Here is a 22,189-nt window from a genome sequence, read left to right as displayed (position 1 = left end):
ACAGGAAGTTGGAAAAAATGTACAGGGAAGTCCCCGTGTCCTTCGCCTAGTTTCTCCTAATGGCAGCATCTTACATAAATAAATTTTGTAATTATCAGGATATAGATCCTGTATGTGTTTTGTTAAGTTTATACCTTAATATTTAATTTTCTTGTACTATAAGTGATATTGTGTTTTTAATTTCAGATTTCACATATTTATTGTTTAGTATATAGAAAATTGATTAATTTTTGTGTGCTGTCTTGTGTAAGACTCTGCTGAACTTAGTGGTTATCAGAGGGTTTTCTTTAAAAAAATTTTTTTTTTAAATCATTATTTATTTTTGAGAGAGAGAGACAGAGTGTGAGCAGGGGAGGGGCAGAGAGAGAGGGAGACACAGAATCCCAAGCAGGCCCCAGTCTCTGAGCTGTCAACACAGAGCCCCACAGGGGGCTCAAACTCATGGACCATGAGATCATGACCTGAGCCGAAGTCAGAGGCCCAACCGACTGAGCCACCCAGGCGCCCCCAGAGGGTTTTCTTTTTTAAATGCTTTTTTGACATTTTTCACATAGAGAATTATGTCATCTACAATTAGAGATCGTTTACCTTCTTTATTTCCAATCTATATTCCCTTTATGTTTTTTCTGACCTATTGCATGAACTAGAATTTCCAGCGCTATGATGAACAAGCTGATGAGAATAGACATCCTTGTTTGTTACCCCCCCCACCCCCCCACCCCCCCGCCCAGGGAGAAAGCATTTGAACTTTTAACATTAACTTTGGTGTTACTTTAGGTCTTTATCAATTTGAGGAAATTCCTTTCTATTCATAGTTTGCTTAGCATTGTTACCATGAGTAGTTGTTGGATTTTGTGTAATGCTTTTTCTTATATCAATTGATATGATCTTAATATTTTTCTTCTTTAGTATTGATATGGTAGATTATATACTAATGGGTTTTCAAGTATTGAACCAATCTTACATATGTAGAATAAATTCCACTTGGCTGAGGTGTGTAATCCTCTTTTTATTTTGCTGGATTTGATTTGATAATATTTCGTTGAGTATTTTTACATCTACATTAATGAGATATTGGTTGGTAGTTTTTTTTTTTTTAATCTTTGTTTATTTTTGAGAGAGTGCAAGTGGGGGAGGGGCAAAAAGAGGAAGGGACACAGAGGATCCAAAGGAGGCTCTGTGCTGACCATGAGATCATCTCACAAACCATGAGATCATGACCTAGCCGAAGTTGGATGCTTACCTGACTGAGCCTAGGTGCCCTTGTTTTGTTTTGTTTTGTTTTGATGCTGTCTGGTTTTGGTTATCAGGCTAATAATGGCCTCACAAAGTGAGCTGGGAAATAATAGTTCCTCTTGTTTGATTTTTTGGAAGAGATTGCATAAAATTTATGTTAATTCCTCTTTAAATGTTTGATAGACTTCTCCAGTGAAACAACGTAAGCCTGGAGATTTCCTTTTATTTTAAATTACAAGTTAAGTTTCTTTAATAGTCACATGACTCTTCAGATCATTTTATTTTTTTGTTTTTGTTTTTGTAGTTTGTGGTTTTCAGGGAGCTTGTTCAGTGCTTCCAAGTTGTCACATTTATGAATGCAGACTTGTTAGTAGAAGTCCTTCTTGAGCCCTGTTTAGGGGACTCACAATATAGTAAGGAGTTTTTTTTACCTAAATAGTGTGGCTGAGGCTCACAGGAATGTTCGTATCTGTTTTCCAAGTCAAACGATCTGCTGTGTGGATGTATCTAATGGTACTTGTTTTTTTTTTTTTCAATCTTACTTTAGTCTTGCCCCACCCCTATCCAGTACCCTTTTGCCATCTCTTCTTAGTTGATTCCATCCCTGACCCCAGAGAAGGGCAGTTATGGTATGGCCCCCTGAGGCCATTGAGGCCCAGCTAAGTCCTCCATGTGGCCAGGGCCAGATGCTCTGGGAAGAAACTTGAGAGGTCTTCATTTGGGGTCTGCATCTTCTGCTTATTGTGGTCTTGGGACCTGGAGGAGCACTGGCCAGGGAGCACATCAGTCTGTAGGCCTCAGCTGGAGAGCCCTTGGGAGACACACAGAAAAAAAGGTGGAGGGACTTCCATTTACTGATTTCCTCCTGGATGCCCTGCACTGGGCTCAGGGCCCAATGTTTATCATTGCCTGTTAACAACCCTGTTTTATTTATTATTTAAGAAAAAAATTTTTAATATTTATTTATTTTTGACAGACACACAGTGCAAGCAGGGGAGAGGCAGGGAGAGAGGGAGACACAGAATCTGAAGCAGGCTCCAGGCTCTGAGCTGTCAGCACAGAGCCTGATGCAGGGCTCGATTTCATGAGCCGTGAGATCATGACCTGAGCCGAAGTCGGATGCTCAACTGACTGAGCCACTCAGGTGCCCCTGCTCACTTATTTTTAAATTGAAGGCACAGAGGATGAGCGAGAAAGGGACAGTGACTTGCCCAAGATCCTGCTGGTGGTAAATGGCAGAGCCGGGATTGAAACTCAGCACCTTGGATATTGAATTGGGCACACGTTCACTATAGCACATTTGTCTGTCACCTCATCTTTTCAGGGGATCACAAAGGGAATAGGCCAGAATAGAGATGAGGAAAGGAACTTCTGTTGGACCCCTTGGGCCCTGCCTCCCAGTTCAGCCTGCTGAGGGATCAACCCAACATAGAAATGGTGGTAGATGCAGGTCCAGTCATAGTGGACTCCTAGGAAAGCTGCAGAAATCACTGTAGGAGCTGGAAAAGGGAGGTCAGGGCTCCTGTGTGGATTTGAGCCCAGCCAGGTTGGCTCCTGGCTAGAACAGGGGAACACAGAGCTGCCTCCTTCCAGATTCCTACAAGTTCTAAGAATATGTCCAGTTCTGTTTCCCAGACTGTCCCTGGAATGTGCTCAAATGTGAACCATACAAATGAAGAGGGTGATAAGGAGGGTCTCATCCAGCCTTCTTCACTTTTCAGACTGGGAATTGAGGCCCAGAGAAAAGAAGAGAATTGGTCAAGTGCCCTCAGACAAGCAGGGAGGGGAGAGGAGGGAAGTTAGTCCTGCCCAGTACTGAAGGGCTCTTGGTGCTGCCTTGCTAGGGATCCAGGGGTAGACACTTATCATTATAGTGTTCCTGCTACTAGATGCACCTGAGCATCATTCCTGCGCTTACTCATTCAAAAGCATTCAGTGAGTATATTCTGTGTACCTTGTCACATACAATGCTGTTTCTCCACAGGGCTCCACCAGCACTGGGGGTGAGGGTTTTAGTGGTTTTCAGCATTATGAGTCCTCTCTCCTCCCCCATCAGCTTCTTCATCCTGATTGTTGTTGCTGTGCTTTCACCTTTCTTCAGATTCTACCCGTTGACTTTCTCTAAGATGTCGGCCACTGCCAACTAAGGATACTAATGAGTAGATAACATCTTAAGGAGCGTCCCCCCCCAAACTAAGGTTAAATGTATCACAGGGTATCCCTAAAGGTCTAAAAATCTTTAAACCAAAAAATTGTGGCTTTTTAGATGTTGTATTAGGATGATAGAAATGTAAAAGAAAAAAATCTGTGTGGGGTGGGCAGAGTTGGGTTGCCAGATTTAGCAAATGAAAATACAGGATGCCCAGCTCAATTTGAATTTCAGATACACAATGAATGGCCTTATTTTTTTGTTTAGATGTGTGTTCTTTGTAATGTTTGTCTGAAATTCAGACGCTGCTGGGCATCCTGAATTTTATCTGGAAACCCTAGAAGAGTGGCATATTTCCAAGAATGCCTTGAAAGACTCTAAGGGGGCAATTGCAATCTGGGAGGCTACCCCCAAAAATGTGCTAGCCTGGCTTTCAGCTTAGTCACCTACCTCAGTGAAAGAGGATATTGAGAATAGCTGCACAGGCTTCTCAATAGCTCAATAACCTGGCTCACCTTCTCCTCTGTCTTCTGTCTTTCCCTCATTTTGGTGAAAACCCACACCTTCTCCCCTTCAGGCTCCAGAGCAGAGCAGCTAAAGGCAGGGGCTGTGGAGTCAGATAGCCTGGGTGTAAATACAGGCTCTGCCACCAGAAAACTGACATCACAAGCAAGTTTATCAATGTCACCAAGCCCGGATTTCCTCCTCTGTAAAATGAGGCTCAGGAAACCTGTCCCCTTCAGGCTGTTGTGAGAACTACATGGAATAAGGCATGGAAGGTGTGCGTCACAATGCAGGCGGCAAAAGTTAATGTAACTGTTATTCTCAGTTTTGACCTTTAGGTGGCCCCAGACACTAGAGACATGCCCTTCAGGTGGAGGCGCTGCTCCAGGAATTTCTGCCCTTGTGCTCTGTGGCATCCCTCTCCTTGAATTTCTGACTTTTCACTTCTTTTATATCATTTAATTCTCATAACAGTCCTGGGAGGTAGGCGAGCAGAGATTATTAACGTTTTTGCAGATGAGCACGCTGAGGCCACATTATTTAGCTTCTCTAAACATTTCTCATCTGTTAAACGAGGAGCAGGGCAAGATCCTTATTGGCCGCAGTTTTTGAATTCCCCAAATCACTTACAAAAATGGACTGAGTCACTAGGATAGCAGGAGAAACATCCCGTTGGACAGTATCTTCAACAAAACCAAGATCAGGGGATCCCCACGGATCCTAGAAGAGGGGGGGTCGAATCACCATCAGTCTTCAGCAGCTGTTCCAAGATTGTGAGAGTTCTGGAACCTAGAACACAGAAAATGCCACCAAATAATACAGTCCCCCAAGAAGAGAGCTCCACTCTGAGCGGAATCATCAGCAAGAAGCTGAGGATACCAATGAAACTGGCCTGAGGTTCCACAGGCTCTTTCACAAGCTCCAGTTTGTAGGTGACTCCAAAAGACTGCAGGAAGCTGAACAAGCCAGGGCTCTTGGGAGTAACGGCTGGTTCATGACAAAGCATAGACCAAGCCTGGAACAACTTGTCTGCCAGAGAGCAAGAAAGTTCCAAAGACTACTACCATCAAGTTGTAAAGACCCAGGCCTGACTTGAAGGGTGCCCGTTTGAATCAAACAAACTAGACACAAAATAAATCTATGGGACACTTACAGAGATTTGAATTTGGACTGGATATTAGCTATAAAGAATTTGTGGAAAAAGTGAAGACCAACCAAGTGAGAATAAGCATGCTATGGCAAGGTGGTCAGCTACCATCCCTTGCATTTTGGCAGTGATTCAAAGGCAGTGGAGTGATAACGCTTTAGAGTGGAAAAAAGGAAGGCTTTGGGTATGCCCTGATTGCAGGGAAACTGGAGGTGGCTAAGTGGAAGAGGGCATCCTATGTGATTGGTTAGGGGAGCATATTTGGCTTTCTCTGGTCCTAAATTGGAAGTGGGGACAAAATTTAGGGATATTGTCAGTTATTAATCAAGGCCTGACTGTTTGGGGATGATTGATAGTTTGGCTGCCCGGGCTGATTGCTAGAGATGATATTCTGACTTCTTACAAGTCAGCCTACAAGCAGACTGGCTTCCTGGGCTAGTTATCGTAGATTATGGGTTGGTTTCCCGAGCTGGTTGCTGCAGATTGTTTTTATATATGGTCTTTCTATTGTCCATGTGTATATTCAATCTCTCAAATTATTATTTATTTTTTAAGTGTAATAATGATACAATGTAAAAAATAAACTAAAATGCCCTTAGGTAAGATGTGTACTTGATTATTTATAGGTTAAATAGTTCAGTAAAAGGCGAGGAGAGATTGACAGATAAACTAAAACAGGCATGATCTCAATATTTGTGAATCTGGGTTATGGATACTTGGAGGCTATATTATTCCCATGTTGTGCGTATTTTGAAATTTCTAGAACAAAAAGTTTTTTTCTGTTGAGAATACTAATAGCACCTACCTCATAGGGTTGCTTTGAGTATTACATGAAATGATTCAAGTAGAAGGTTTAGCATGGTTCTTGGCATGAGTTGAGTCATACCTTACAGTAGGCCCTTGCTGAGCATGTTTCTGGCATTATGTCATTGTTATGTGATACTCAAATGGGATTATGCTACATAGGCTGTTTTAGAAACTGATTTTTTTTTCACTCACAATATTTCATCCATAAATCATGAGGGTAAAAGGTCCAGCACAGGGAATATAGTCAATGGTATTATAATAGTTGTATGGTGACAGATGGTAGTTACTTGTGGTGAGCATGGCATAATGTGTAGACTTGTTGAATCACTGTGTTGTACACCTGAAATGAATGTAACATTGTGTGTCAACTTTACTTCAATTAAAAAAACCCCAGGCCCCCCCCAATTTTGTCAGCATATTTATGTAACATATGTTTATATCCACATTGAAATTTTTAATGGTTGCCTAGTAATCTTTCATTTGGATTTACTATAACTTATTTAACCGCTTCCTATTAATAGTGAGAGTGTTGAAGTTTATCTGAGCCCTGTGCTTCTGAAAAACAACACAGATTAAGAAATCCCCCAAACTTTTGTTTGGAAGACACTATAGTGTGGCATAAGATAATGATGACATTTGATTTGCTGAAGGAAAGAGTAGACTTTTCTCTTTTTTTCATGTTTATTTATTTTTGAGACAGAGAGAGACAGAGCATGAATGGGGGAGGGTCACAGAGAGGGAGACACAGAGTCAGAAGCAGGCTCCAGGCTCCAAGCTGTCAGCACAGAGCCCGACGTGGGGCTTGAACTCAAGGACCGTGAGATCATGACCTGAGCCGAAGTCAGATGCTTAACTGACTGAGCCACCCAGGCGCCCCAAGAGTAGACTTTTCAATGAAAGGTGTTGAAAAGATTATGCAATCATTTGAGACAAATTTAGATCCTTTCTCTTATAATATATGAACTTTATTAAAAATAAATTAGAGGTATTAAAGGCAAACCATTAAGGAACAAAGCATAAAACACAAAACTAAGCTTTATGGGTTGAATTGTGTCCTCCCCCACACCCTTCATACTTGAAGTCCTAACGCCCAGTACTCCAGAATGTAACCTTATTTGGAAATAGGGTTCTTGTAGATATAATCAAGTTAAGATGAGGTCATTAGGGTGGGCTCTAATCCCATATAACTAGCTATCTTTATAAGAGGAAATACCATATGAAGACAGAGACACACAGGAGTATTCAAGCCACGAAATGCCAAGGATTGACAGCAACCACAGGAAGGTAGGGAGAGTCAAGGAAGGATTTTACCCAAAGTGTCAGAAGGAACCAGCCTCGCTTGATAATGAACTTCTAGCCTTCAGGCTGAGAAAATGAACTCCTACTGCTTAAGTTTGTGGTACTTTGTTACGATAGTCCTAGGAAACTAATATAATTACTATTTAATTTTAAACATCACCCCCCATCACTTCATACCCATTAACAGTCATTCCCCATACCTCCTTCCCTCCATCCACTGGCAACTATTAATATATTTTCTGTCTCTATGAAGTTGCCTTTTTTTGGACATTTTGTAAAAATGGAATCGCATTGTATTTTGTGACTATCTTTTTTTTTTTTTTAACTTAGTATTATTTTCAAAGTTCATTAATTATGTAGCATATATCACTACTTCATTCCTTTTTGTTGCCACATATCATTCCATTGTTTGGATATACCACACTTTTTATCCATTTGCCAGTTGATGGACATTTGTGCTGTTTCCACTTTTGGCTCTTATGAATAACACTGCTGTGAACACGTGTGTACAAGTTTTTGTGTGGATGTATATTTTCATTTCTCTGGTAGGTGTCTAGGAATGGCATCACTGAATGATATGGTAACTCCATATTTAAGGTTTTGAGGAACTGCCAAACTGTTTTCCAAAGTGGCCACACCATTTTATGATCCTACCAACAATGAGGCTTCCCATTTCCCCACATTCTGATGGCTTATATCATTCAAAATTAGAGCCAATATCCTTGCAGTGGACTAAATGGACCAACATTGTATTAGTCAGGGTCTTCCAGAGAAATAGAATGATAGTATGTGTATTTAATTAACTAGTTGGCTTATGTGGTTATAGAGGCTGAGAAGTCCCATGATCTGCCACTTGCAAGCTGGAGAACTGGGAAAGCTGGCGTTGTAATTCAGTCTATGTCTGAAGGCCCAAGAACCAGTGGAACCAATGGCTGAAGGCCTGAGAAGGGAGGGGGTGGTGTGCTGGAGGAAGTCCCAGGGTCTGAAGGTCTAAGAACCAGAAGCTCTGACGTCTGAGGACAAGAGAAGATGGATGCCTCAGCTCAAGAAGAAAGAGAGAATTCATCCTTTCCCTTTTTGTTCACCTGGGCTCTCAAAGGATGGGATGATGCTTGCCCATATTAGTAAAGGTGGATCTTCTTCTTCTTTACTCAGTCTGCTGATTCAAATGCTAATCTTTTCTGGAAACGCTATCACAGACACACCAAGAATTAATGTCTTACTGGCTGTCTGTGTGCCCTTTAGCCCAACCAAGTTGACACATATAATTAATCATCACACCCATGTTCTAGCTTTTACCTATGTTTTTAGTGTTCTAAGCACATTGGCCTTTTGCTGTTCCTCAAATAAATGAAGCATATTCTGTAGGGGTTTTGCATCTGCTGTTTTATCTGACTTCCCACAGGTACACTCCTTCTTGTTACCTCATTTCCTTCAGACTTCTGAACATATGATCTCTTATCAAAGGTGCCAATCCTTACAGCTCTATTTTAAATAAGAATCCTCTTCCTACCTCTTTACCCTGATTTTGTTGAATCTCTCTCTTCCTGATGCCCATCTAAACGTAAGATCTTTGAGGGGAGAGACATTGTTTATTTTGTTTACTGCATCAAAGAGAAAATATACTGACACTTATTGAATTGAAAAGAAGGGTTTATTTAAGATTTCACTGCATCGCAATATGGGAGAGAGCTTGAACTTAACTCCCAACACAACAGGGACAAATGGGGTTTTATAGCCAACTGATAGGGTGAGGGAGTAAATGGAAAATTTCTAGGAAGAAATTAGTTAGGTATCAAGGTGGGGGGAGGGCAGAGCAGAATTGGGTTAGGTATCAAGGATGGGGGAAAAGAAGCTTGATTGGATCCAAGGGTGGGGGAATTCTTGATGAACTGGTTTAGTGGGATCTTTGCTAAAATTGGGCTCATTAGGCCAAAGACAAGGCTTTATTGAGAAGAGGATTGAGAAGACCCTGACCAAAGTTTGGTTAAGGAGGGAGGCCTTGTCAAGTGCTCTGTCCTTAGCATCTAGACTAGTGAGTGGCACTTAGCAGGGCATTGGTTAATCACTATTAATTCAGTGAATAACTGCCCCATTCTGAGAAATAGTCTTTCAAATAAGAAGTCCTAACTGGACAAAAGAGATACATTTTTCCTTCCTAATCTGTCCAATTCCTGGAGTGTATAAGGAGGATTTTTTTTCTAGAAAATAACACATTTGTATCCATTTATTTTTTTAGTGTTTTATTTATTTTTGAGAGAAAGCACACAAGCAGGGGAGAGGCAGAGAGAGAGGGGACAGAGGATGGGAAGCAGGCTCTGTGCTGACAGCACCAAATCATTGTGGGGTTTGAACTCATGAACCATGAGATCATGACCTGAGCCAAAGTCACACGCTCAACTAGCTGAGCCACCGAGGTGCCCTGAAAAAAAGTTTTCTTTTTTATTTATTATTTTTTAAATTAAAAAAAATTTTTTTAATGTTTATTTATTTTTGAGAGAGACAGAGACAGAATGTGAGTGGGTTAGGGGCAGAGAGAGGGAGACACAGAATCTGAAGCAGGCTCCAGGCTCTAAGCTGTCAGCACAGAGCCTGGCACAGGGCTTGAACTCTCCAGCCGTGAGATCATGACCTGAGCCGAAGTCAGATGCTCAACCGACTGAGCCACCCAGGCACCCCCAAAAAACCACAGTTTTAAAAAACGGATCCAATCTTGTTCCATCTTCTATGCTAGCAAATAGAAAAATCTTAGTGTTTTGGGTGCTCTGCTTTTCTAACATGCTTTTTTTTTTTTTTTAACTTGAAATCAAAACAGCATTACTCTGAAACCAATAGGTGAACAAATCAATCATAAATAGCTGCCCCAAAGTAACATAAAATATGCCTTACAGATTTGCATTAGTTTCTAGCATTGGGTACCAATCTTGGCTGCACATCAGAATCACTTGGGAACTTTAAAAGTCCCAGTGCCAGGACTATACCTAGAGCATAAATCCGGAATCTCTGGAGCTGGGACCAAGGCCCCATTACTTTTCAAAGCTCTCCAAAGATGCCAACATAGGCATACGATGGAGACCCTGAGATCTGACTGCATCCGAGACTACATTTCCCAGGGGCTCCGCGGCCGCTTCCGTTTCCGGCCCTGCCGGCCTCCGTGTGAGTAGAGCGAGGTTCCTGCCCGCTCGCGGGTCTCGGGAGACCAGTACCGCTTTGGGTGGTCGCAGTTCTTCGGCGCGCGCAGCCTCGTAGGCCAGCACGCCCAGCGCCGTCCTGGAACGGCGGCCGCCAGGCAGGCACTAAGACCTGGTGCGCCCCTCTTTTCCCCAGGGCGGGCCGAGAAAGGAGCCGGTTTACGAGGGGACAGGCAGATGTGGCCGGGGCCCCACCCAGATGAGCCGTACTGTGTTGAATGGCCGCCCCAATCCGGCGCCTGAGAGTTTAAAGGCTTGGCCTGAGGCCCAGAGATCGAGTCACCGACGAGACTTGCCACCCGTTTTGGCGAAGGTGCCTGACTGACAGCCGGAGCTTGGCTTGGAGCTTGCTGCCCGGCCGGACTCCAGGCAGCCAGTCCTGATCTTAACCACCTTCACCTGTCTACCCACCTTTGTGCGGAGTAGGGAGGGTGGAGGACTGGTCGGTTCAGCTTGCAGAGAGCAAGTTCTAGCTAGTTTAGGACATGGAGGGACTTCCTCATATTTCCTTTCTTCTTTCCCAGATTGGCTTATTCAGGATTCTTTGCCCTTGCCTGGGAGAACAGTTCAGGAGACAGATGGCCCCAAGGCTACCAAGAGCCCAGATCCAGGCAAGTTTGGTTTTAACTTTTCCTGAGGAATTGCCACCCTTTCAAAATGAAGTTGGGTTTATGCTTGTCTGGAAGGTGCTCTGCCCTGTGTATGGACCAAATTAGGTTCCCTGAGCCAATCCTGGATAGGTGCAGCGCTGCGGAGAAAGGACCCCTCTCCCCACCGTTGTCCCTTCATGTCCTCTCTACACATTACAGAGTCATTCACTAAATAGATGATTGCTACCCATGCTTTCTAGAGTGCTAGAAACTGAAGAGTACTTTGTAGGTAAGGAATAGCCATTGTCTCAAAGTGAGTTTGCCACCTCGCAGAAGATGAAGGACAGACACATCATACAAGGACAGAGGCTGATAGATATGACACAATGATGGTAATGCTCTCTTGATGTTCAGGGGTCAGAGGAGTCTTCAGGGTGTGTTTAGTTCTTCCTGAAGATTAAATTAAGTTTGCATAATTGCAGAAGGTGGGGTGACTAGGGGAAGGCTATAACATGAGTGAAGCCATTATATCTGAACCATGAACACGGGTTCCAGAGAAATTTGGAAACATTTGGGATCTAGAATGCCAGGCTGGAGTTTGCCTGTATGCTGGAGAAAACTGGGTTTTGAAGAATTTTGAGAAGTTGACAGGAAGTAAATTAGCATTTTGAAAGGAAGTAAGACCTACTTGACTATTATACAAATAAAGAGTAAAGGAAAATTTTAAAAATTAAAGATGATCCATATTCCTATTGCACTAACAAATCAAATTATTTCATTTGAAACACTTTTGTATAAGTATTTTTTAGGCTTATCCATTTTTTCCTTTTAATATGTTTTAATATGTTATGACATATTAATATGTTATGAAATATCTTCCTATTTGCTCCATAGTCTCACTATCACTTTTTAAAGCTCCTTTTTATTCTGTAGTCAACCAGCCCTGTGACTTTGAACAAGTTCTTTCAACTCTCTGAGCCTTAGTATCTTTAGCTATAAAATAGATTTACTTTATAGACCATCATGGCAGAAATGCAGAGAGATGGTGTTTATCTTGGGGCTTAGCACTGTGCGTGGTACATACTAAGTTGCTATTGCTGTGAGAGGCAATTGACAAATATATATTATTTCCTAGTAAATTCTAGGATAAATCCACTATCATTTTGCATGCCTTTTGGAGTTTCTATTTATTTGTTGACTGACTGTTGAATCCTTGAACACTTCTATGTTCCAGGCAGTATTTTAGGCGAGGGGGACAACAGTGACCCAAGTGGTCCCTAAGCTCCTGGAGCTCACATTATAGATGATAAATCTAGTCCTGCCAAGTAGTGAGAAATCCTGTGAAGAGAGTGAAGTGGGACATGGGATGGAGAGTGGTAGAGGATGGGAGAAAAGCGAAGAACATTCTGAGGAGGTGACATTTAAGCAAAGACCTATGAAGTGAGGAATGAGCAAATGCCAGGCCAAGAGGAGGGAGCATGATAGGCGTGTTGGAAGAACGTGAGGAGGGCAGTGTGGTTGACATGAGGGGCCATGACCTCCTCTTATTCCTGGCTGGATTTTCCAGCTTCTTTTGATTTTTTGTTCCTGGGTAGCAAGTCTGCTTCCTGAGCTTGTCATTTACTTTCCTCCTTTGCCCTTTTGTTAACTGTGTTCCACTTCCCTCTGCATAAACAAGCTGAAGTATCAGAAGCTGGCCTTGAAGGTGTTGCTCTCCTTTTCTGATGAGGACTTCCTGGTTCCCTGCTTCAGGGTATAAACATTCCTTGGTGAGAAGAATTGGGTTTGACTTTGCAGGGATCACTGACATTTGGGGACGTGGCTGTGGCCTTTACCCAGAGTGAATGGAAACACCTGGATGCTGCTCAGCGGGCCCTGTACAAGGATGTGATGCTGGAAAACTATGGGAATCTGGTGTCAGTGGGTAAGGATGTCTTTTTAATTCAAAATTGATTTCCTGGGCAACTGTGTGTTTTCACAGGGTAAATGATTTGGGGTATTTATTTTATTTTATTTTATTTTATTTTATTTATTTATTTTTACATTTTTTAAAAATGTTTTTATTTATTTTTGAGACAGAGAGAGACAGAGCATGAGCAGGGGAGGGGCAGAGAGAGAGGGAGACACAGAATCTGAAGCAGGCTCCAGGCTCCGAGCTGTCAGCACAGAGGCTGATGTGGGGCTCGAACTCACACGCCGCGGGATCATGACCTGAGCCGAAGTCGGATGCTCAACCGACTGAGCCACCCAGGCGCCCCTGATTTGGGGTATTTAAATCGTAAATAGGAAGTTTTGTTTGTTTTTAGCATGGACTTAGAGGCTGGAGTTTATGCACAGTCCCATCTCTCAGAAAGTCAGAGCCATACAGAGTTTAAGATGGCAGCTATGTGTGTTGTCTAGCCCAGTTTTCTAAATTTTCCATCTCAGGATTTGTCTGCCACCAACAATAGGAGTTCTCATTCTCAAGGAGGCCTGGTTTTCTAACTGACCTTCCCTCCTACCTTTCTATAACTAGCATGATTTGGACATGATTTGGACATCCTCATACCACCCTCTAGGCCTCTCTGATGTGGAAACCTTCCTGAGACTGAGGTCTGGGATGACTGCTTGTGCTCATGACCATAGTCACATTCCTTTTGTGTTTTTCTATGAACAGGGCTTCTCTCTTCCAAACCCAAACTAATCACCCAGTTGGAGCAAGGGTCCGAGCCATGGATGGAAGTACAGCAAGTTCCATCAGGCACTTGTTCAGGTGAGTGAGGCGGGGCCATTTCAAGCAGCAGCTCAGCACACAGAGTGGTGAGGAGGACTTGTTGGTCACAAGGCTCACCTCAGAGGGCGCGTGTCTGTGCAGCCACGTGGGGGAACTTGACACCGCTTTCCTCCTCTTTTTTTAAATTTTTTTTTTTTCAACGTTTTTTATTTATTTTTGGGACAGAGAGAGACAGAGCATGAACGGGGGAGGGGCAGAGAGAGAGGGAGACACAGAATCGGAAACAGGCTCCAGGCTCCGAGCCATCGGCCCAGAGCCTGACGCGGGGCTCAAACTCATGGACCGCGAGATCGTGACCTGGCTGAAGTCGGACGCTTAACCGACTGCGCCACCCAGGCGCCCCCGCTTTCCTCCTCTTAATGTCATCGCTGCGTCAGATGACTTGCCGTTTTTCTCCTCATTCTATCCGTGCCTGTGGAGAGCTGCTCCCTTCTCGAGGGCCTCAGGCCCATGACTTCTCGCCTGAAATCCTCAGTCTCTTCATGTGTTTTTTTTTCTCCCTCCCTGTTTTCAGGCACTTGTCGGGCTGTACTTTGTTTCTATCTTCTGTCCATTTTCAATTCCTTTCAAATTCTCTCATGGTTAGCTTAATAAATGACTGTATATCCTTTTCTGGTTTTAATATCCATTATCTTTAATCATATAGTGGCAGTGGCAGATTCCAATGTAAGCATAGTTTCCTCACTATCAGATAATTACTATTTTTAGCAAACAAGTTGATGGGGAAGCATTTTCTCCCCTTTTAAAATTTCTCTGTTATCCTTTGCTCTTGGCTCTCATCTTTTTTCTATGTATACTTTGCATAAATTTCTGTAAGTCGCTTTCTTTGCATCATAATTCATTTCAAAGTCTTTAAACATGATGTTTCTCTCACCTACAACATTTATCTTGCTAGCATTCCTTTTTTAAAAACTCTAATTGTCATTTTGCCTATATCATCTTCAGGGAAACTTTTATAATTATATTTCATGGAAAATCCCAGTGATATATATAATTTGTTTAACCTGGGTTTTTTTTTTTTATGTTTTTTTTACTTATTTTGAGAGAGAGAGAGGAAGAGGGAACATGTGTGTGTGAGCAGGAGAAGGGCAGAGAGAGAAGGAGAGAGAGAATTCCAAGCAGGCTCCATGCTGCCAGAGCAGAGCCCAACTCAGGGCTTGATCTCATGAACTGTGAAATTATGACCTGGGCCGAAATCAAGAGTTGAGTGCTTAGCTGACTGAGCTACCCAGGTGCCCCTGTTTTGTTTTGTTTTGTTTTTTAACGCTTTTCAGTAATTCTTTTGTTCTTACTATGTTTAACTTTTTTTCTCCTAAAATTTGAAAAGTTTTATTTATTTATTTTGAAAGAGAGAGAAAGCACAAATGGGGGAAAGGCAGAGAGAGAGGGAGAGAGAGAGAATCCCAAGCAGGCTCTGCACCATCATTAAGGAGCCTGATGTGGGGCTCAAATTCACAAACCAGGAGATCATGACCTGAGCTGAAGTTAGTCACTTAACCGACTGAGCCACCCAGGCACCCCCTTTCCCTCTAAATTTTTGTGTAGATTCCTTATTGAGTAATTCAGTAGTAGTAGTAACTCAGTCTTCCTTATTCTTTGTTCTTTCTATTTTAATTTTGGTATTTTTTGAAATAAGATGTTTAGAATTTAGATGTAGTAAAAACTAGCAATGTTTCCTTTGATATTTCTTCCATCCATTTAGAAGACTAATAAATCTTTAGACAAAGATTTCACAACCATTCCATGTTTCACAGTTCATCCTCCTTTTCTGCATATTCTACTCTTTTAGTTTTTAGAAATACATATGGTACAAAATTCAGATGGTTCAAATTGTATGCAGTCTTCTTCACATACCTTTGTTTATTTATTTTTTTAAGTTTATTTATTTTTGAGAGAGAGAGAGAGAGAGAGAGAGAGAAAGAGAGAGAGAATCCCAAGCAGGCTCCACACTGTCAGCACAGAGCCTAATGTGAGGCTCGATCCTATGATCCTGGGATCATGACCTGAGCCGAAATCAAGAGTCAGATGCTTAACCGACTGAGCCACCCAGGCACTCCCTTCACATACCTTTCTTAATCATCCAGTTCCTCTCCCTGGAGGCATTCTTATATAAATTTCTTGTGGAAATTTCTACATATAATGTGTGCTTTGCAAGAATATACATGTATTCCTTTTTTTTAAAAGCACATGGTAGTACAGTATTGTGTATCTTGCTTTTGTAATATCTTGGAAATCATTTCACATAACTACATCATTTAGAGTGCTGTTTTATTCTTAATGGGTGTACAGTGTTTCATTTTATGGATGTACTGTAACTTATGTTATCAGTTCCCTGTTGATGGACATAATAACTATGAATGATGCAGTGATTATCTTTATACATATCAGTTCTCTCAAGTACAAGTAAATCTATAGGATAAATTCTAGAAGAATTTGTAGGTGAAAGGGTAAGTGTATTTTTAAATTCAGTGAATATTACCAGTATCCATAGAGATTATATACATTTATACTCCTAATGATAATGTATGGATGCCAATCTGATCATACCTTGACAACAATGTCTTATACTTTTTGATCATTGCCAAACTGATAGTTAAAAACTTTAATTTTATTGTAATTTTAGTTTGCATTTCTCTTATCAGGAGTGTAGTCGAGCATGTGTTTTTTTAAAGTTTGTTTTATATCGACTTGTTTTTGTATTGTCAACAATAATGGTAATGATGGATATGATAGTCTTTTTGTGTCTCTAACAGGATTGTGTCTAGGATTCTGCCATTTAGCTGGTTATTGTGTTGGGAAACCTGAATGTTATTATGTAGTAAGTATTTAATTCACCTCTTTCGGGGCACCTGGGTGGCTCAGTCAGTTAAGCGTGCGACTTCAGCTCAGGTCACGATCTCACAGTTCGTGGGTTCGAGCCCCTTGTGCTGACAGCTCAGAACCTGGATCTCACTTCAGATTCTGTGTCTCCCTCTCTCTCCGCCCCTCCCCCACTTGTGCTCTGTCTCTGTCTCTCTTTCTCTCAAAAAAATAAAAAATAAACATTAAAAAAATTTAATTCACCTCTTTCTTTAAGAAATTATTTATTTTAAAATAAGTACGATGTTGAATTTTATCAAATGCCTCTTGGTTATGATGCAGAGCTCGACCTCATGACCATGAGATCATGACCTGAGCCGAAATCTAGAGTTGGACGCTTAACTGACTGAGCCACCCAAGCACCCCTAAATTAGTATAGTATTTTTAAATCGAATACTGTGTAACCAACACTCAGGTCAAGGAAAAGAACCCTGGGAATACTACTAAATAACATGCTGATCCCTCCCAATCATTAGCCATGTTCCCCTGCCCTAACCCCTCCCCACCCAGACTAACACTGAAGTTTATTTGGCCATTTTCATTCATTGTCCTTTGTGTAGACCAAGGATTCTTAAAAATTTAGCATTCATCAGAATGCATGCTTAAGTATAATTACTAGGCCCAGCCCTCAGAGTTTTTTATTTACTTGGTTTAGAGTGAACTGAAAATTTTTACCAAGTTCCCAGGTGATGCTGATGCTAATGCTACCAGACTGGGGACCATGCTTTGAAAACATGAAATGAAATGGAGTATTTCATTCATTGTATTGCTATACCATAGCTTATTGCATATATTTGGATGGATATTTGGGATATTTCCAGGTTTTGACTAATATTAGAGATGCTGTGAACAATTTTATGGGTTATCTTTTGGTTCACATGTAGATGCATTTCTTCTGGGCACATACTTAGGAGTGGATTTTCTATTTTACAGGATGTGCATATATTCAACTTTACTACATAATGCCAAATAGTTTTTTAAAGGTTTGTACCATTTATATTTCTACCATCAGTGTGTGAGAGTACTCATTTTTCCGTATCCTTACCAGTGCTTGATATTGTCAGTCTTTTGAAGTTAGGCATTCTTTGGGTGTGTTGTGTATCTCATGTGGTTTTAATATCCTTATCCCTGATATCTAATGAGGTTGAGGGCATTTGCAAATGTTTATTGGCCATTATATATCATCTTTCATGAAATATCTATTCAGAGAGCCCTTTGTTGATTACATATGCAGTATCACCCTTCTCTCTGCTTTTCATTATTAATGGGCTTTTGATGAATAGAAGTTTTAATTTTAATGATCTCTAGTTTATCAATCTTGCCCTTTCTTGACAGTGCTTTTTGTGTTCTTTTTAATAAATCTTTCCCCAAGTTCATGAAAACATTCTTCTATGTTAACTTCTAGGAGCTTTATTGTTTGCCTTTTAGATTTATCATACTTTTGAAACTGATTTTTTGTGCATGGTAAGAGGTAGCGTTCATGTTTAACTCTCCCAAAAAAGTACCAGGGTTCCTCACTGCTCTGCAAGCTACCTTTGTCATAAAACAGATGTCCATATACTTGCATTTCTCTTCACATGACTAATTTGCCTCTACCTACCTTTACAATCAGTATCTTGAAATTTTCTCTAGTTTAACCATTATACATTAAATGTATATCCCTTTAAAGGCCATTTGAAGGATCTGGGCTGTTACTCACTAGGCTTCATTTCTTGCATTTTCCTAAAAAAATAAATCTTAGCTCTAGTATCTGATGTATGGAATCATAATAAATATAAATACAAATAATAAAAATATAAATATATGTGTATGTGTGTATATATCTATATCTGTATATAAGAAAAATTCATTCAGTAAAAGAATTGATCATTGATTGTTGATTTATCACAAATATGGCTTCATTAGTTTTCTGGCATCTACTTGTCAGCATCATCTTGCATATTTTCTCTTGGGTCTTGTGTGTGTACTTTGTAACAACAACAACAACAAAAAAGTCACAATTTGGTATGTTCTTTTTTAGGTATGTTAAAAACTTAGATTAAAGTCTAGAATCTTTTAGGCCTGAGAACTGTTTTGGTTCCTTAAATGTTTTGTCTGGTTTTTCTCTGAGACATTGAATATTGGTTCTCTGTTAAATTCTCACAATGAAATGTTATCCTTAAGTTCTTGGAGACATTAAAATGTTCTCAGATGTACTACCCTACAGGATTCTGTGCTAGCAATCATGGTTTGCTTTGTGATACTTGGTTTTCTCTGCAAATTTGTGTGTATTCTCACATTCTCATCTATTTTTGGAGGGGCGGGTTCTGTGTTACCTTCCTAACTTGCCAACTTCTTAGATGCTCTTTGCGTTCTTTAAATACAAAGTTTATAATATAACTTCCTGCCATTTCTTTAGACGCCTACTTAACTTTTATCTTTAGTCTTGCCGTCTTTTCTTAGCAAGAGTCACAAGTGGGATGCATTAATTTTACATAACCCTTACTTGTGTAGAAGAGAACATTATTCTTATCCTGTGCAGCTCACACTTTCAGTATTTCAACATAGAGAGTGTTTGAATTAAAAAAATTTTTTTCAGTCCAGGAGTACTGGTTTGAAACAAAGATGTCCACCCTAAAGCAAAATACCTTTGAAGGATCTGATCTGGGAGAACAAACAAAAATTGACATGATGGAGAGAGGCCTGGACTGGGAGGGCAGAAGTTCCACAGAGAAGACACATTATAAATGTGAGGAATGTGGGAAAGTCTTCAAATACAATTCCACCTTTATTAGCCACCAGAGAAATCATACTGGTGAGAAACCCCATAAATGTAATGAATGTGGGATAGCCTTTATGAGCAGCTCATCCCTTTTAAATCATCGTAAAATCCACACAGGCAAGCAACCCTATAGATGTATTGAATGTGGGAAATTCCTTAAGAAGCACTCAACATTTGTTAATCATCAGAAAATTCATTCTAGAGAGAAACCTCATAAATGTAATGAATGTGGAAAAGCTTTTGGAAAGAACTCTATCCTTTTACGTCATCAGAGAATTCATACCGGTCAGAAGCCCTACAAATGTAATGACTGTGGGAAAGCCTTTGCTCAGAATGTAGCCCTTACTCGTCATGAGAGAATACATAGTGGAGAGAAGCCTTTTACATGTAAGGAATGTGGGAAAGCTTTTAGGGATAACTCAACTGTGTTGGAACATCTGAAAATCCATACTGGGGAGAAACCATATCAATGTAATGAATGTGGAAAAACCTTTAGGAAGAGCTCAACACTTGTTAGCCATCAAAGAATGCATACCGGAGAGAAACCCTATCACTGTAGTAAGTGTGGAAAATCTTTCAGGTATAGCTCATCCTTTGCTGGACATCAGAAAACTCATAGTGGAAATAAACCCTATCAATGTAATGACTGTGGGAAAGTCTTTATGAAGAGCTCAACCCTTATTGGACATCAGAGAATTCATACTGGAGAAAAGCCCTATCACTGTAAGAAATGTGGGAAATCCTTCAGACATAGCTCTGGCCTTGTGGAACATCAGAGAATCCATACCGGAGAAAAACCTTATGAATGTAATGCATGTGGGAAGGCTTTTCCTCAGAGTTCAGCCCTTAAGCAACATAAGAAAATGCATAACAAAGAAAGAGCCGTCAAATGTAATTAGTGTGGTAAATCAGGCAAAAGTAATTATTCTTTTTGACCGTCAAAGGGGAGACATTCCACAAATCACACACTTAACAAAAATAGTCTGCGTACCTCTATCCTGGAGAACGTCTCACTTGTGAGGATGTTCACCGTAGTATGGTTTGTATTAGTGAAATATTTGAAGAACCTAAATGTTTATCAATATGGAAATAGTTACTATAGAACGCTATGTAGCAAGTGAAAAGAATGAAGTAGAGCTCTATAGAGAGCCATAGAAATATCCCCATGATACCTTGTTCCAGTTAAAAAAAAGTAAGTTGCAGAAAATCTACATATTGTGGTCCAATTTACATTTTAAGAAATGCAGCTATTTTGTTTATATGTGTATATCCTATGTATTCAAAAAGATCTAGTAAAATAAAGTCCAGAAGTTTTTTATCTTTGAGAAGAATGTTTTTATTGGTATGATGAAATGAAATTTTTACTTTGACTTTTCTTTTGAAATATTTAATCGCATATACATTAATGTATAATTTAACATAGTTAAACCTAGTTGTCTTTCTAAATAGAAAATTCAGAAGCCATAAAAATAAAATAAATAACCACATAAAAAGTAAAAGCTTTTGTATGACCATAGGCTTCATGGTGTTAAAATACAAAGAGCCAGACTTGGAGAGAATATTATCACCATCATAAGTAACAAACAATACTTAGAATATCTAAAGAGTTCATAAAGGTACATAAGAATAATATAAAAATCCCAGTGGAGAAATGGCTTGGAATATGAATGTACAGTTGTCAGAAAAAGGAAATATAAATAGTCCAAAAGAATTAACCAGCTTTAGAGAAATGTGAATTAAAACGATCAGATTTTTTTTTGTCATTCTTGGCAAAAATTAATAAGATAGAAAATATTTTGTACTTTTGAGGGTGCAAGAAAATAGGCACACTTACGTATTGTTGAAGGAATTGTGAATTAATGAAGTGTTTGGTGATGAGAAGCATAATTTGATTGTATCTGCCAACTTTTAGAAAGCTTGTACTCTTTGACTTAACATTTCTACTTCTTAAAATCCAATAAAGAGTAAAGGCAGTCTTTAGAGCACTATAGTAATGCACAATTTGAGTCACCATAATATCTATCACTAGGGCAATGGTTAAATTAAGATACATGCATTCTTTGGACTACCATGCACTGATTTAATACATAGCAATTATAAGGCAATCATTCAATCAATAAACACTTAATGGGTTAGTTTTTTAACTGACATGGAAAGATAACCAAGACTTTAAGTGGGAAAAAAGCCAAATTATATAATGGTGTAGGGCCCCTTTTATATAGTTTGTGCATTACTTCAATCTTTTATAATACAAATATATCAGTGGTAGTTTAAAACATAAGCTAAAGCCAGATTATTTATGAATTTTATAGAACAGAAGGGAAAGGAACTAAACATTCAACTCAAGAAACTAAAAATGGTTAGTATTAATTAGTAGCACCGTTGGGCATATGTGTGTTATTAGTGAAAACTGGTTAAGCTTTGGATAGCAGTTTGACAACATGAATGTCAATCTAAATGTACGCTCCCATTGACCCAGAAAATCCACTCTCAAGGAAATAATTTGATTAGCTTACAAAGCTTATATTACTCATCATAGCATTGTTTATAATAAAATCCTGAAGAGAAGTGGGAAAAACACCTAAATTAGGAAAACGTTTAAATAAATTATAGACTTTCAGACTGGCATCCCAGTTACTGCTGGCACACAACAAGCCACCCAAACGTAGTTATCATTTTGTTATACTCACAGACTTTGTGAGTATCAAGAATTCAGAAAGAGCATGGCAGGGACGACTTTCTAACAGTGTGAAGTTTCGGTCTCAGCTGGGAAAACTCAAGACTGGCATTGACTTAACAGTTGCCTGGTTGAATCATTTAAGGGTGACACAGTAGAGTAGCCACAAGTGGCTATTGAGCAGTTAAAAAGAGGT

General features: G+C 40.1%; 2 protein-coding genes across 2 annotated transcripts; one reads left to right on the top strand and one right to left on the bottom strand.

The window, feature by feature from the left end:
• Nucleotides 1-1,708: 1,708 nt before the first annotated feature.
• Nucleotides 1,709-4,643, bottom strand: LOC125933359 (uncharacterized). The gene is made up of 2 exons (XM_049646370.1): nt 3,901-4,643; nt 1,709-2,047 (listed from the first exon to the last, which is right to left on the bottom strand). Exons 1-2 carry the CDS (start codon nt 4,303-4,305, stop codon nt 1,775-1,777), a joined length of 678 nt encoding a protein of 225 aa, XP_049502327.1. The 5' UTR covers nt 4,306-4,643; the 3' UTR covers nt 1,709-1,774.
• An 8,004-nt stretch (nt 4,644-12,647) lies between these two features.
• On the top strand, nt 12,648-20,989 carry ZNF485 (zinc finger protein 485). Its single transcript, XM_049646002.1, has 4 exons — nt 12,648-12,668; nt 12,721-12,847; nt 13,580-13,675; nt 19,134-20,989. Exons 1-4 carry the CDS (start codon nt 12,648-12,650, stop codon nt 20,213-20,215), a joined length of 1,326 nt encoding a protein of 441 aa, XP_049501959.1. The 3' UTR covers nt 20,216-20,989.
• Nucleotides 20,990-22,189: the final 1,200 nt, after the last annotated feature.

The sequence above is a fragment of the Panthera uncia genome, chromosome D2 (genome assembly GCF_023721935.1).
Source record: "Panthera uncia isolate 11264 chromosome D2, Puncia_PCG_1.0, whole genome shotgun sequence".
In the NCBI taxonomy this organism is placed as follows: domain Eukaryota; kingdom Metazoa; phylum Chordata; class Mammalia; order Carnivora; family Felidae; genus Panthera; species Panthera uncia.
This window is presented reverse-complemented; position numbering and strand designations above follow the sequence as displayed.